This window comes from Electrona antarctica (assembly GCF_951216825.1).
Source record: "Electrona antarctica genome assembly, chromosome: 3".
Lineage (NCBI taxonomy): Eukaryota > Metazoa > Chordata > Actinopteri > Myctophiformes > Myctophidae > Electrona > Electrona antarctica.
This window is the reverse complement of record NC_136808.1, coordinates 56102149-56116909: the sequence shown is the minus strand read 5'-3', so window position 1 is coordinate 56116909 and position 14761 is coordinate 56102149. Positions and strand designations below refer to the sequence as shown.

Here is a 14761-nt window from a genome sequence, read left to right as displayed (position 1 = left end):
AACCCTACAGCAAATACAACAGCAAGGTCAGCCTTCACCACTGCTTCAACAACAGCACCAAAACCAACAGCAAATACAACAGCAAGGTCAGCCTTCACCACTGCTTCAACAGCACCAAACCCTACAGCAAATACAACAGCAAGGTCAGCCTTCACCACTGCTTCAACAACAGCACCAAACCCTACAGCAAATACAACAGCAAGGTCAGCCTTCACCACTGCTTCAACAGCACCAAACCCTACAGCAAATACAACAGCAAGGTCAGCCTTCACCACTGCTTCAACAGCACCAAAACCTACAGCAAATACAACAGCAAGGTCAGCCTTCACCACTGCTTCAACAGCACCAAAACCAACAGCAAATACAACAGCAAGGTCAGCCTTCACCACTGCTTCAACAACAGCACCAAAACCAACAGCTGCATTTCAGCACTACCGTGAAACAGCTTCTAACCGACACCAGCCTTCATCCTGGAAACGAGCTCGTGGAGGGAGTGTCCGAACTCGATGCCGGCGGGGCAGCGTTCCCAGGAGAAGTCAGGATGACCTCTGACCTCTCTGGTAACATCAATGACCTGAACACTTTGGACACGAACCTTCTGTTTGACCCCGGTCAGCACCAAGGTCAGTTTGCTGACACCACGCCGGAGGAACTGATGAACGACCCGCTGTTCCAGCAGATCTGCAACGAGACGGCGAATTCAAGTGGATTTGATTGGCTGGAAAGCAAAGACCATCCTACTGTTGGACTGATGGGTTGAACATAATGGTTTGCTTTTATTTTGTACATTTTACACTGTTTATATGTTGTTATTGGTGTGTTATTGGTTAATTTATATTGAAGCAACACTCTTGCCTGATTATAGGTTGCGTGCCGGTGTCGCGCAACACTAATAAAAATGCCCTTTTAAGTGCTGAAGCACTCTGAGTTAAATGCTGGTCATCTCTCTCTCATCAGAGAACAAAACACTGTTTAAACACTGTTTAAACAGTGTTTAAACACTGTTTAAACAGTGTTTAAATGCTGGTCATCTCTCTCTCCTCAGAGAACAAAACACTGTTTAAACACTGTTTAAACACTGTTTAAACACTGTTTAAATGCTGGTCATCTCTCTCTCCTCAGAGAACAAAACACTGTTTAAACACTGTTTAAACACTGTTTAAACACTGTTTAAACAGTGTTTAAATGCTGGTCATCTCTCTCTCCTCAGAGAACAAAACACTGTTTAAACACTGTTTAAACACTGTTTAAACACTGTTTAAATGCTGGTCATCTCTCTCTCCTCAGAGAACAAAACACTGTTTTAGTTAAAGAGGCAGAGATACTTTTTAAAAGAGCTTAGTGGATTCAGGTTTTTGTCCGTTTGCATGAGTCATTTATTTGTAGTATTTATTTAATAGCAGTAACTGAAACAAAATGTTTTCCAGAGCCATGAATTAGCCTATAATTATGTAACCTTGCATTTGGAATTTCAGGGCTGCTGTTCAGGATTATAACCTGTCCTGTATATATACTGTATATATACAATCAGTAGGGCATTTGTGCTGGTTATGATTTATTTTGCAATTTGTAATATAATTCTGAGTCTAATTGAAGAATAAGCTGCAAAACGGAAGACATGTTAAAAAGCATTGCACTACTTTTATCATAATATATAATGATAACTAGTGGCTTCACAGTATGATGAAGCTTTTTCTTTTGTTTCAGCTTGGCCTGAATAAGTGTTAAGTTAATATTTCAGGGAGTATTAGGTGTCATGGTAGTAACGATATGAGTATGACTAATCTGTCTAATAATTACTTGTATAAAGTAGTGTTTTTTTACCGTATAATGTGCATAATCCAAACCACTGCTCAATGTGGATGATGTTAATCAGACATATCATTTCACATACCGGTATTTGGTTTTTTACAGCAGTACAATTTAGTCCACCTCAGCGTTTTAGTCCACCTCAGCGTTTTAGTCCACCTCAACGTTTTAGTCCACCTCAACGTTTTAGTCCACCTCAACGTTTCCCGTTACATCCACCAGTTTGCTTTAGCAGTAAATGAAGGATACGTAATAGAGAGTATGCGCGTGACATCATCGTACCTGGAAGTTATGCGGGAACGCCCACTGAGTGGCAAAAAACTACTTTCTGGCCTTGACAGCCCATTCATCCAAACAGAAAAGTCCTGTCTGATTGCATTAAACAATGTTAAACTCACCAACATTGCAGCTGTACGAAAAGCTTGAATTATCCTCTTTCTATCTGCAAAGTTTTTGTTAAATAAAACTCCACCATAGAAACCTTATGAGCTACTTTCTGTCAAGAAATGCCCTGCATTTGATAATTTTTCTAAGTGTCAGAGTTTGGAAGTGCTTGTTTTCAATAACACAGCATTTTGCTGCCTCCTGCATTATGTGACATTTAGAAACAGGTGGTACGCAGGACGGTTGAGTGATTTCCAACGAGCGCTTCCAAACTCCAACACTCCATGCTGCTCAATGTTTTGCCACTCAGTCTAGATGAGGGGGGCGTGTCCTGATGGGAAAATGTGCATACTCTCTATACTGGAATTACATTTTGTACCGTTAAGTAATCAAGAGAATGGTATTCGCTCAGTTTACACAGTGTACAAAACATTCTATAACAACCATGAAAACTGACAATAAGAAAAGGATATTTATGGTATTTTAAAATTGTCCTATTACAGTAAAAGTCCTTCCAACTGCCACACCCACAGTTGACTGTTAAATGCAGTGCATCTAGTGTCCCAAAAGGTGCGCTGTGTACTTCAAAACCTAATTTACAATGTCAGGCAGGTGTCCTATACCCAACAACAGGTCCTAAATGCCTCGGTGGCAGTGGCGTGCACAGACATTTAGAGGGGCAGGTGCTCAAGTTAAAAAAGGGCACCTTGTGCAAAACTTGGTGTTAGCATTATGTTATGCTTTAGCTATTGAAAAATAGCAGATCTACAAGCTCATAGCGCGCCACCGAGTGGCGCGCTATGAACTTGTAGGTCTGCTATTTTTGAAAAATCAAAAAAAAGAAAGAAAAAAAAAAGTTGTTTTTTTTTTGTTTTGTTTTTCAAAAGGGCACATTGCCAAAAGGGCAGGGGGTGCTCTAGCACCCCCTAGTGTCTATCTGTGCACGCCACTGCTCGGTGGAAGAGTAGAGAGACCACCTCCAACCAATGCACATGCTTAAGTAGGTCTACCATACAGATTGGTTAAAATAATGTTTTATTCAAAAGATAAGTCCCAAATTGTACCTTTTAACTTAGTAATGCATTTAAACAAATCTCCTGTAGCTGATGCCGCTCACATTGGTTTAGCTTGATGCAAAAAAGATATATAATTCAGTGCCTTTATTGCTTTTGAAGTCTTTTAAATTATGCATATGATTAAGAGTTGATTTGAATGAAAAATCAAGGGACAGGGTTCCAGTTAATTGGTCTTTTAGCAAAGTCCATTCACTAAGACAGGATCAGTGATTTGTAAAACACGACATCTCTTCAGTATACACTGACACCACGGCGCGTAAACATCGCCTCAAACTGTGACTCCGCCCACAAACGGGGGAAGTTGTGATTTTCGCTCGTTCACTGCAATGGAATTTGCGCCATTCTCAAAACAATATTGAGCAGAGTAGCGATTATCAAACGTATTTGCAATGCCATACGTAGCATCGGCATAGATGTTTGTCCGTATGTGATTAAGGATTGGACCAAGTTGCATTGGCAGCCATAAAAAAATCCGGGGTAAATTCTTACCCCGGATGTGACGTTTTTGGGCGTTCCTGTCTAGCGTGGTGCAGTGTTGTTTTTGGCAGCAAAATTTGATTTTAGTTTTAGTCATAGTCGTTTGAATAGTTTTCATATAGTTTTAGTAACATTTTAGTCACCTGGAATGCCTTAGTGTTAGTCTAGTTTTAGTCGACTAAATGTCATGCGATTTTAGTCGACTAAATCTACAGTTGATTTAGTCGACTAAAATGTATTTTGGTGGGCCTTGATGCCGTCGTAATGACTGATTTTACACTTGCTGAAAATAGCTGATCTACAAGTTCACAATGTGATGCGATTTTAGTCGACTAAATCTACAGTTGATTTAGTCGACTAAAATGTATTTTGGTGGGCCTTGATGCCGTCGTAATGACTGATTTTACACTTGCTGAAAATAGCTGATCTACAAGTTCACAATGCGTCGCGCTGCGACGCATTGTGAACTTGTAGATCGGCTATTTTCAGCATGCAACCAAGTGTAAAATGACTTATACTTGATCTCTGGTCCACTAGTCCCTTCCTAACATTTTAGTCTAGTTTTTATTTGTTGACGAAATTGTCAGTATATTTAGTCTTAGTTTTAGTCATCATATCTTAGTTTTCATGTAGTTTCTATTTAGTTTTCGTCAGTGAATAAACGTAGTCGACGAACATTTTTCGTCTTAGTTTTAGTCGACAAAAACAACACTGGCGTGGTGTCAGTGTATTCTTATGAACGGTGCTTGTCTTTTAAGTTAAGGCATAAAGTGCAAGAACGCTAAATAATACAAGGTGGAAAATAAGGCAAAATAGACAAATATTAAACGGGAGGTTTAAAGGAGTAATTATTATTAGTTAATCTATAAATAATTAGCATAATTATATAGCCTATTCAAAAGAGAATATCATGAAAATATAAAACAACCATGATTTATTAAAAGCACTGTGACTGCAATCCTGACTTATGCAAAAAAAAATGTCTAGTAGCATGTGGTATAGTTGCAATGATAATTTTGTGATAACTATTTAAGTGCATTTAAATGTATAAAAAAGGGCAATAAGTTTGGTGATATCCATAATATTTATCAAAAATGCTATGACAATTACTAATGTAGATTATCTCTTTGCAATGCACTACTTTTGGTTTGGATGATGAAGGCATGTTTTTCGGGATAATTAAAAATGCGTAATGACAAAGTATGGAGAATCAACTGCATGCAGCTTGTGTAATGTATTTACAGTATGAAGTACAGTATGAAGCATGGAGCTGATCACTGACTATGACAAAAACGTAAAATGTACAATACAGTAGTTGTTTGGGAACTATTGGAGCCTTATGTTCATACCAAAGAAAAACTGGTGAACGTGAGCTAGAGCAGCATAATAAACAGTGTTTCGTTCAAAGGACCACTTACACCATTTTAAACCATTTAAATCTTCACATAATTGGTCCTCACTAATGCTTGTTTGAAGATTGCGCCATTTCTGGCTACTTGTACTGTGTCTCGGTCAGAAGAGCAATTCAGAATCCTGCCTGCAGTGACATAATCATAGGCTGGTTTGGTCATTGCAAACAAGATTTAAAACAATGGCTTCTATTTCAGTATGCCACTGTGACTTAACCCATTTTGACTGGAGATCAGATTCTAACAATGTCTTCTACATCCTGACAGTTTTCTGAAAAAGCTATGTTTCTGTCAGTCGTTTTTTCGTTTTTTCAAAAATAGCAGACCTACAAGCTCGTAGCGTGCCACTCGGTGGCGTGCTATGAGCTTGTAGATCTGCTATTTTTCAATAGCTAAAGCACAACATAATGCTAACACCAAAAGGGGTTCCCGCCCAAAATGTGTTTTAACAGGAAGAGGAAGAATGTTCTTTATCTATTAGCTCGGAATCCACATTGATGTCATTGGTATAGGCCGGTTTCTGAACTGTCCACAGCCCACCAATGAGATGCAGTTAGTAGATCAAAAATAATGAACATTACTGAAGACCAATTAAATAAAGATAAAGTTGAAAATGGATGAAGTGCTCCCTTAAATGTTAACCAACTAAGAAACATATTTAAGTGTGTATTGCCGTGCATATTCTTTCCTATGAAAAGGATTAACCCAAAGGAAAATAAGTGAAAAATGGCAACGTATTTCTAGTTCTGAAAACCATATCTCTACCAATATGTATCAGGACAATAATAAAAATGACTTTGTTTACTCCTGTTAATCATCTTGTAGCTCCAGGTGACAAAACCATTTCAAAGATCTAAGAAACTATATGTAATTCCTTATTCGATATTCTGATGGTGATCTTTGATGGCATTTAGTGTGTGTGCGCGTGCGTGCGTGTGTGCGTGCGTGCGCGCGTGCGTGGTCATATCGTTGTACAGATTTTGCTGTATTTTCTTTGGTCCTGTCATTGGAAATGTGATTTATTTTGAGTGCCCTGGTCATACTAAACGTAGGCCTACTGTAAAACTTTGTCAGCCATGGTGCTCTTGTCAAATCATCTGATTTACTAGGTTGCAAATTGTTTAAGTGGGAGAATATTGTTGAGTATATATATATATATATATATAATGGCAGAATGAGACTCGGAGACTAGTGTACAAATGGAACCACATGCAATTAGAATGAGATCAGAATGAGACTCGGAGACTAGTGTACAAATGGAACCACATGCAATTAGAATGAGATCAGAATGAGACTCGGAGACTAGTGTACAAATGGAACCACATGCAATTAGAATGAGATCAGAATGAGACTCGGAGACTAGTGTACAAATGGAACCACATGCAATTAGAATGAGATCAGAATGAGATCAGAATGAGACTCGGAGACTAGTGTACAAATGGAACCACATGCAATTAGAATGAGATCAGAATGAGATCAGAATGAGACTCGGAGACTAGTGTACAAATGGAACCACATGCAATTAGAATGAGATCAGAATGAGATCAGAATGAGACTCGGAGACTAGTGTACAAATGGAACCACATGCAATTAGAATGAGATCAGAATGAGATCAGAATGAGACTCGGAGACTAGTGTACAAATGGAACCACATGAGATCAGAATGAGATCAGAATGAGATCAGAATGAGACTCGGAGACTAGTGTACAAATGGAACCACATGCAATTAACACTGAGGGGTTTAGAAGGGAGAGAAAACCCAGAGTCAGACTACTGTACGATTAAACCCATCCCCTAAAATGTTTATTTAAAAAGAAAAAAAGGTCTTAAGAGAAGGAAAAGTGATTATTACAAAGGATGAGCACTGGATGTTTTACTTTGAGTGCACGTGTTTGAGTGCACGTGTTGTTTTTGTTGTTGTTTTTTGTACAGAATTTGGAATTACTTTGTTTTAAAACCAACTGTGTCTTTTGGTAATATTGTATAGGTAATCATGTGTTTCTTGTATTATTTGATGTTAACTGTTTTAGAAATATACAAATTTCATATAATAGTTTATGAATCAGCTCTTTTAATTTCGATATTTTAACCACATGAACTACCATACCATAGCATCCCTGTTGTAGGTTTAACCTTTGGTGAAAATAGACACATCTACAACCTCACAATGCTTGCATTGTACTGTAGCCACATTGTAGCCACATTGTAGCCACATTGTTGTAGCCTCATTGTAGCCACATTGTAGCGGCATTCTGAGCTTGTACAGTAGGTTGTCTATTTTCAGTGAAGAGATTGTTGGGGCCCTATTTTCGTCAGCACTATCCCTAAACTTATTATATAATCCTAACCCTTTTTTTTTTTTTTTTTTTTACTATTTTCAAAAACATTAAAGGAGAATTCCATGCTAGAAGGCTTTTTTACCTTTCTTACCTTTCTTTGTAGTCGTTACGTCCCCACCAAAGAGGGCCAGGTGTTTTTTTGTGCAAAAACTTCTTATTGGCTATTTCCCCTACCATAAGCCCTCAATGAATTGCATTGAATTGCATGAGGCTATGGGGTGTTGTGCTAATTTGCTTACTTCCATCGAAATAAGTAGTAAAGTGTGTCGCTTGGGATATTATTTACATTATGAAGAGAGGATATATACAAAAAAATATAATTTTGAGCGATAGAAATAAGCGAATTAGCACAACACCACATAGCCCCATTCAATTCCCATTCAATTCAATGCAATTCATTGAGGGCTTATGGTAGGGGAAATAGCCAATAAGGAGCTTTTGCACAAAATAACACCTGGACCTCTTTGGTGGGGACGTAACAACTACAAAGAAAGGTAAGAAAGCCTTTTAGTATGGAATTCTCCTTTAAAATTGTTCAACTAGCTGATCTACATCAACACGTGAGTTTGTAGATCGGCTATTTGAACTATTCAAAAATGTTTTTCAAAATAGTAAAAAAGGCAAAGAAGTTTAACGGATAAGGGGTTTAGAGCAGGCATAGAACCAGTGGCGTGCACAGATAGACACTAGGGGGTGCTAGAGCACCCCCTGCCCTTTTGGCAATGTGCCCTTTTGAAAAAAAAAGAAAAAAAAACTTTTTTTCTTCTTTTTTTTTGATTTTTCAAAAATAGCAGACCTACAAGCTCATAGCGCGCCACTCGGTGGCGCGCTATGAGCTTGTAGATCTGCTATTTTTCAATAGCTAAAGCATAACATAATGCTAACACCAAAAGGGGTTCCCGCCCAAAATGGATTAAGGCAACCGGCCGGTTCCACGCGCTGCACAAGGTGCCCTTTTTTAACTTGAGCACCTGCCCCTCTAAATGTCTGTGCACGCCACTGCATAGAACCCTGTCAACTAAGTATGGGTCTAATTAAGTGGTTAATATGGTGAAAAGGTTTTCCTTTTTGAAATGGCCATTTTGAAATTAGCAATGTTTGTACCCAAATGAAGACATTAGCCGTCCTGTACTTTAGGGACAAGGTACAGTACTGTAAAGTATGTGTGTCATAACTGCTGTGTGTTGTTGCTGTGGTCAGTGTAAACTCCAGTCCACATTTCACTTTGTTTGGTCATTTTGTAGCATTTCAGCAAACATGCTTTTATAAATGTAACTGCTCACTGATAAGAATTTTTAAACTGGGTTTTGAAACCAATAAACTTTTGTAAGGACATCAATATGTTTCAGTCAAATATTTTTGAAATATTGACTTACTGTAGACTCATTTGGATAGAACACAAAGTAATACCCGAATAGGTAACACCCTGCAATGATGGAACTGTCCGTTACTGTTGGATAGTATGTTTAATTATTGAGAACTGTCACTTTTAAATACTGATTGTAGCATAATGAAGAATTTGTCATAATATACTATCAGACAACTTTAATGCTATAGAAATAGGCTACTGCATTATCAGCCTTCAGCTATCTTGAAATGACACATTCTTTATTATCACATGATCGCACGATTACAAATGTAAAAGAGTGGGTGAAATTATTTGTACAAGAATAGAGAAGAAAAAGTTAAAAGTTAAATCCCATGTCATACTTAAGGTGCATGCATGCATGCATGTTTTTTTCTTTTTAATTAAAATGTTTCACCCAGTGTCAATTATCTAATGTAATCATGGACGCTACACTTCCTCTGCCAACCTGGGGGGGGGGGGGGGGGGACTGACCTCATGCTTCCTTCTATGCATGAGGAGTCCAAGCTGCTTCTTTTCACAGGGGAGAGTTTCCCCGGCCGAACGTAGCGCGTGGAAGGAACACGTTATTCCGACCAGTTCCTTTGCCCTCCCTCTAAACTACCTACCCCTGACCAGCCAGGGTGCCCCCGGCTGGCCAGGGGTAGGTTGTTTAGAGACCCCTGACGAGCCAGGGTGCCCCCGGCTGGCCAGGGATAGGTTGTTTAGAGACCAGGATTACTGCATGTTTTTTGTGAGGGTACCTATACCTGGGGAGAACATGCAAACTCCAAAGGCCCTTTTGCCAACCGCACCTCGGGTATGGGCACTGATGACACGGAGGAGGGAACACGCCCCCAGCACCCCCAGCATCCCCAGCAGGAATCGAACCCAGGACCTTCTAGCTGTGAGGCACACACACACACAACTGTGCCCCCTGGTGCATGCATGGTAAAAAAAAACAAAATAGCAATGGACGAAAAGCAATACAGGCAGAAAATAGCTCCCTATGCAGTTAGTGAAACATATTCAGCAGATATATAAACAGCAGAAATTAAGTCACTGTAAAAATCACAGTTTTATGTGTTTGGTTAAATAACAGGTGCATGTAAGACCAGTTTCATGTTTATGTTTAAATAGCAGTAGATGTAAAATCACAGTTGTATGTGTTTGGTTAAATAACAGGTGCATGTAAGACCAGTTTCATGTTTATGTTTAAATAGCAGTATATGTAAAATCACAGTTTCATGTGTTTGGTTAAATAACAGGTGCATGTAAGACCAGTTTCATGTTTATGTTTAAATAGCAGTAGATGTAAAATCACAGTTGTATGTGTTTGGTTAAATAACAGGTGCATGTAAGACCAGTTTCATGTTTATGTTTAAATAGCAGTATATGTAAAATCACAGTTTCATGTGTTTGGTTAAATAACAGGTGCATGTAAGACCAGTTTCATGTTTATGTTTAAATAGCAGTAGATGTAAAATCACAGTTGTATGTGTTTGGTTAAATAACAGGTGCATGTAAGACCAGTTTCATGTTTATGTTTAAATAGCAGTAGATGTAAAATCACAGTTTCATGTGTTTGGTTAAATAACAGGTGCATGTAAGACCCTGTGCCCCGAGATTTTTAGGCTATGAAAAGTGTGCCCTGGGACAAAAAAGGTTGGGAAACACTGACTTAGAGAGAGTGTACAAATTAAACCATATGGACCCGTTGGGGTCCATTTGTACACTCTGAGTTAAATTCACAGTGATTTTACCATCACTCTGGGTCCCAGAGATGGAAATGCAATTAAATGGGGGTTTGATTGATTGATTGAAAATGTTATTAACAGTTTGCAGAATTACAGTACATTTCAAGCACAAACTCAATACAAAGGCTGTTAACTGTGAGTGGACGACCCAATTAAGCATTACACTTGTTTACAACAGGGTCCACCATGTTCCTAATGCATGTCAATGCATGGGGGTCCTTGAAGCAGTGCTGCTAGAACCACAAATCTTCTCTTATGGGGGTCACTGGCATATCTTTTCAAATTGGGGTCCGTTGGTTAATAAGTGTAAAATGTGGGGGTCTTGACATACAAAAGTTTGAGAACCACTAGAACAGTGGTTCCCAAACTTTTTCATGTCAAGGACCCCCAAATTGACACTCATAAGCCCACGGACCCCCATTTGAAAGGATATGCCAGTGACCCCCATAAGAGCCAAGAACCCCCAAGAACCAAATGGACCCGTATAGGGTCCATTTGGTTCCATTTGTACACTCTCTGAGTTACAGACCCATAAGAGTCCATTTGGTTCCAAACTATCATTTAGCTGGGTACCCACTGGGAGTCCCTCAGGTACCCACTGGGAGTCCCTCGGGTACCCCTGGGGGTCCCCGGACCCCACTTTGGGAACCACTGCACTAGACTATAGATATAGACCCACCTATAGCTCTGGTCAATGGACCAGAACTAGAGTAGGCTAGGCCTAGAAGACGTACCCAACCCAACCCGTCCCTTGAAATACGGAATCAAGTCAATTAGAAACACGTGTCCCTTGTTGAACTAACTAGGGTCACACTTGTTCCATTTGCTTTGTCATTATTACGGTCTATCTACCTGCCCATAGTCACCAATGACTGTAAATGACACAACTGGACCTGCTGTCGTGAGAGAAAGAGGAGTGGCAGAGAGGCATGGGGGGGGCGGCGGAGGAGGAGGAGGAGGAAGAGGAGGTTGGAGTATAGGAGGATGGGCTGAAGTGACGACGGACGGAACTCAACTGAAGAAGAAGTACTTTCCTAAAAAACAGATACTTAAACTAGGTTAGTTCGGTTAGGCAAAAAATATAGGTTGAAATAAACCCAAATAATAGATCGACCGTCTCTTATTATTGATAATTATTTGATCACGTTGATCGATCTTCGCGGTGGGGAGGAGGAGGAGGAGGAGGAGAGGATATTATTATGGCTGCAATCACACCGCCCGAGATCCGAGGACTTGTGACAGACGAGGTAAACCAAACGAAACGACACACATTTTTGGGGTTGGCTTCAGCTCAATCACGTTTGCACAAATGTTAGCCTGTCAGCTAATAGAGGTTAAGTTAACACTGAAGCTTAGATTAACGCTATTATTAAACATGAACAACTGTAGATTATATGCGTGTATATAGCGACCGTGGTTGGTAATTCATAAACAGCCTATACAGGATACAAAATGTGTCACTCGTGTGACTCGTGATTTGTCGCAAAAACTCCATGCTTGATGAGGGGTGTCCCTTGTCAAAATGAACAGATCTACAAGCCCAAACGGGGTCGCTTCGCGACACGTTTTTGGGAGGAGAGGAGATCGAGATCTGTAGATCTGTTCTTTTTGACAGCAGAGCACACCGTCCTTCCTACTATACGGAGTATAATAGGCTTGATGTTTGGGTTTATAGATCCCACAGCTACTATGCTAATGCTAGCTATTATAGCCACCATAAATCAACTCCACAGGTCATACATTCTGTAACTAGTTAACAGCCTGGTTGGTTAACCAGTAACTATACATCATAATGTTCTAATCGCCCTGCAGAACACACACATGCACACACGCACACACACACACACACACACACACACACACACACACACACACACACACACACACAGAGAGAGAGCGAGAGAGAGAGACGTGATGTCTCTGTCTCTGGTTCAAATTCATAAACATAAGCTTAATTTGATTTCTAGAATTTACTGTAACTGATGTCAGGAAAAAGTTTATTCTCAATTCACTTCTGGCATCAAAAATGCCTCTCTCGCACGCACACACACACACACACACACACACACACACACACACACACACACACACACACACACACACACACACACACGTTTATATTTACTGCCCACAGTGCCAAAACTACTAGTAACTATACTGACCATTATTACTGACATCTACATCAATCTATTACTGTGCTTAACTGACCAGCCAACTGGCCTGACCTGAACCCCACAGAGAATCTAGGTTGTATTGTCAAGAGGAAGGTGTGAGACAGTAGATTCAACAATACAAATGAACTTACGGCTGTTATCAAAGCAAACCTGGGCTTCCATAACACCTCAACAGTGCCACAGGCGGATCACCTCCATGCCACGCCCCATTGATGAAATAATTTGTTCAAAAGTAGCCCAGACAAGTATTGACTGCATACATTAATATACTTGACAGATGGTCGACATTTCTCGTTTTTTAGCGGTCTCGTAAAATATTATAATATTTTTAAATAGGATTTTTTTTTATTTTCATGAGCTGTATGCCATAATCATCAAGATTAAAACAAAAAAAACAAGGTTTTAAATACTTCACTTTATGCACAATGAATTGAGAATATGGGGCACACCTCAGGATAATGATTGCAAGTAGTTACAAGCATGTTGCAATGAGTTGCATGGCGAATCATCGGTAGTACAATTTGGGCTTTAGGGTTTAAGCTCTGGTCAATAGCCTTAAGGACTTCTCCTTAAGGCTATGGGACTCTCCATTTCCTGCCGCCGCATGACATGCAACACAGCCTCTCGACTTCTGCTGGTTTTGTGATGAGAATAGCCTTCTTTCCTTAGTGGACGCACTCTGAGCCCCCCACCACACGGAAGGAAAAATTAGATCAATGAGATTTTCTCTTGGCAATATCTGCAGAGGGCGCAGTAGAGTAACTACAAGTATCTTTTCTTCTGATGAAAAAAATAATAATTTTCTGGACAAAAAGTGCATTTTTTGCAGTATTTGAATACTGTACATACTGTACAGAACCCCAAAAGGGGTTCCCGTCCAGAAGCGTTAACAGTCTTTCTTATGTTTTTTTTTGTGGCTTTCGCCTTTTTTATTTTATATTTTTTATGGAGGGACAGACAGTAGGCTGACAGGAAATGGGGAGAGAGATGGGGGAGATGACATGCAGTAAAGGCCGTCGGGATCGGGAGTCGAACCCACGGCACACTGCCTGGACCACTGAGCCACGACCCAGGCCGCATTAACAGTCTTTAAGGCTATGGTCCAGAGCTAGGGTTAGGTAAACCGGGAATTATCACCCGGGGAACATAGATAGGATCCCCTAATAATCTATTAAGAAATTACTAGTATTTGACTATTACAGAAAATGAGACTAGTATTTTCAATGGGAGTACTGTGTATTTACGGTATGCTAGAAACACCAGCAGCGTGACAGGTTCTAAGTGTCTGTTCTGTGCTGCGTGGTCAAGTCTGGTGTTTTATATTGTTGCTGGAAGTTGAAAAATGTTAAAGTTGAGGTTTTTAATTGGCTGTGCGTTTAAGAGCGCGTTCTGTTTTGAGCAAGGTCTGGACAGGCTTTCCGAACTAGTTCAGAGAGTCAGGACATCTGGGGGTACATGAGTTCTGACGTCAATTTGTAGTTATATCTCCTAAAAGATGTTTGGACGTTGTGTAACATTGTGTTTACTGGTTGATAGCCTCGGCACCATTTCATTTAGGTATATGATCCTGTCGGGAGCGGATGATAGTCGACAGGCAGGAACAACAGGCGGCAACTTCCTTTTCCCTCAAACCGATTTTTCTCAATAAAAGCTACAGGCTACGAGAGCTTTTATTGAGAAAAAACGGTTTGAGGGAAAAGGAAGTTGCCGCCTGTTGTTCCTGCCTGTCGACTACAAAACAATACTACAACATGACGTAACGATTATCATCCTGATGACTACAAAACAATACTACAACATGACGTAACGATTATCATCCTGATGACTACAAAACAATACTACAACATGACGTAACGATAATATATCATCCGCTCCCGACAGGATCATACAGACTTTTGAAACAGAGACCAGGCTTTCCTCCGAGGTGGTGGTGAGGCGAGGTTAACTGGTTGATATTTTGATGTAATTGTTTACGTTAACGGCTTGAACCC

General features: G+C 39.9%; 2 protein-coding genes across 5 annotated transcripts in view; both read left to right on the top strand.

Annotated features, from left to right (window-relative positions):
• LOC306920793 (DNA-binding protein RFX7-like) overlaps positions 1-945 on the top strand; it is a 55223-nt gene extending 54278 nt beyond the window's left edge. For 2 of the 4 annotated variants that reach the window (XM_079497689.1, XM_079497687.1), the window contains exon 10: positions 144-945. In XM_079497689.1, coding sequence (XP_079353815.1) covers positions 144-760 — 617 coding nt within the window. In that variant the 3' untranslated portion in view covers positions 761-945. The remainder of the gene's footprint in view (positions 1-143) is intronic. The other 2 variants (XM_079497688.1, XM_079497690.1) reach the window with 1 other exon arrangement.
• Positions 946-11631: 10686 nt separating this feature from the next.
• The window catches only part of nedd4a (NEDD4 E3 ubiquitin protein ligase a), a 102234-nt gene continuing 99104 nt past the window's right edge, over positions 11632-14761 (top strand). The window contains exon 1 of the mRNA XM_079496151.1: positions 11632-11843. Coding sequence (XP_079352277.1) covers positions 11796-11843 — 48 coding nt within the window. The 5' untranslated portion in view covers positions 11632-11795. The remainder of the gene's footprint in view (positions 11844-14761) is intronic.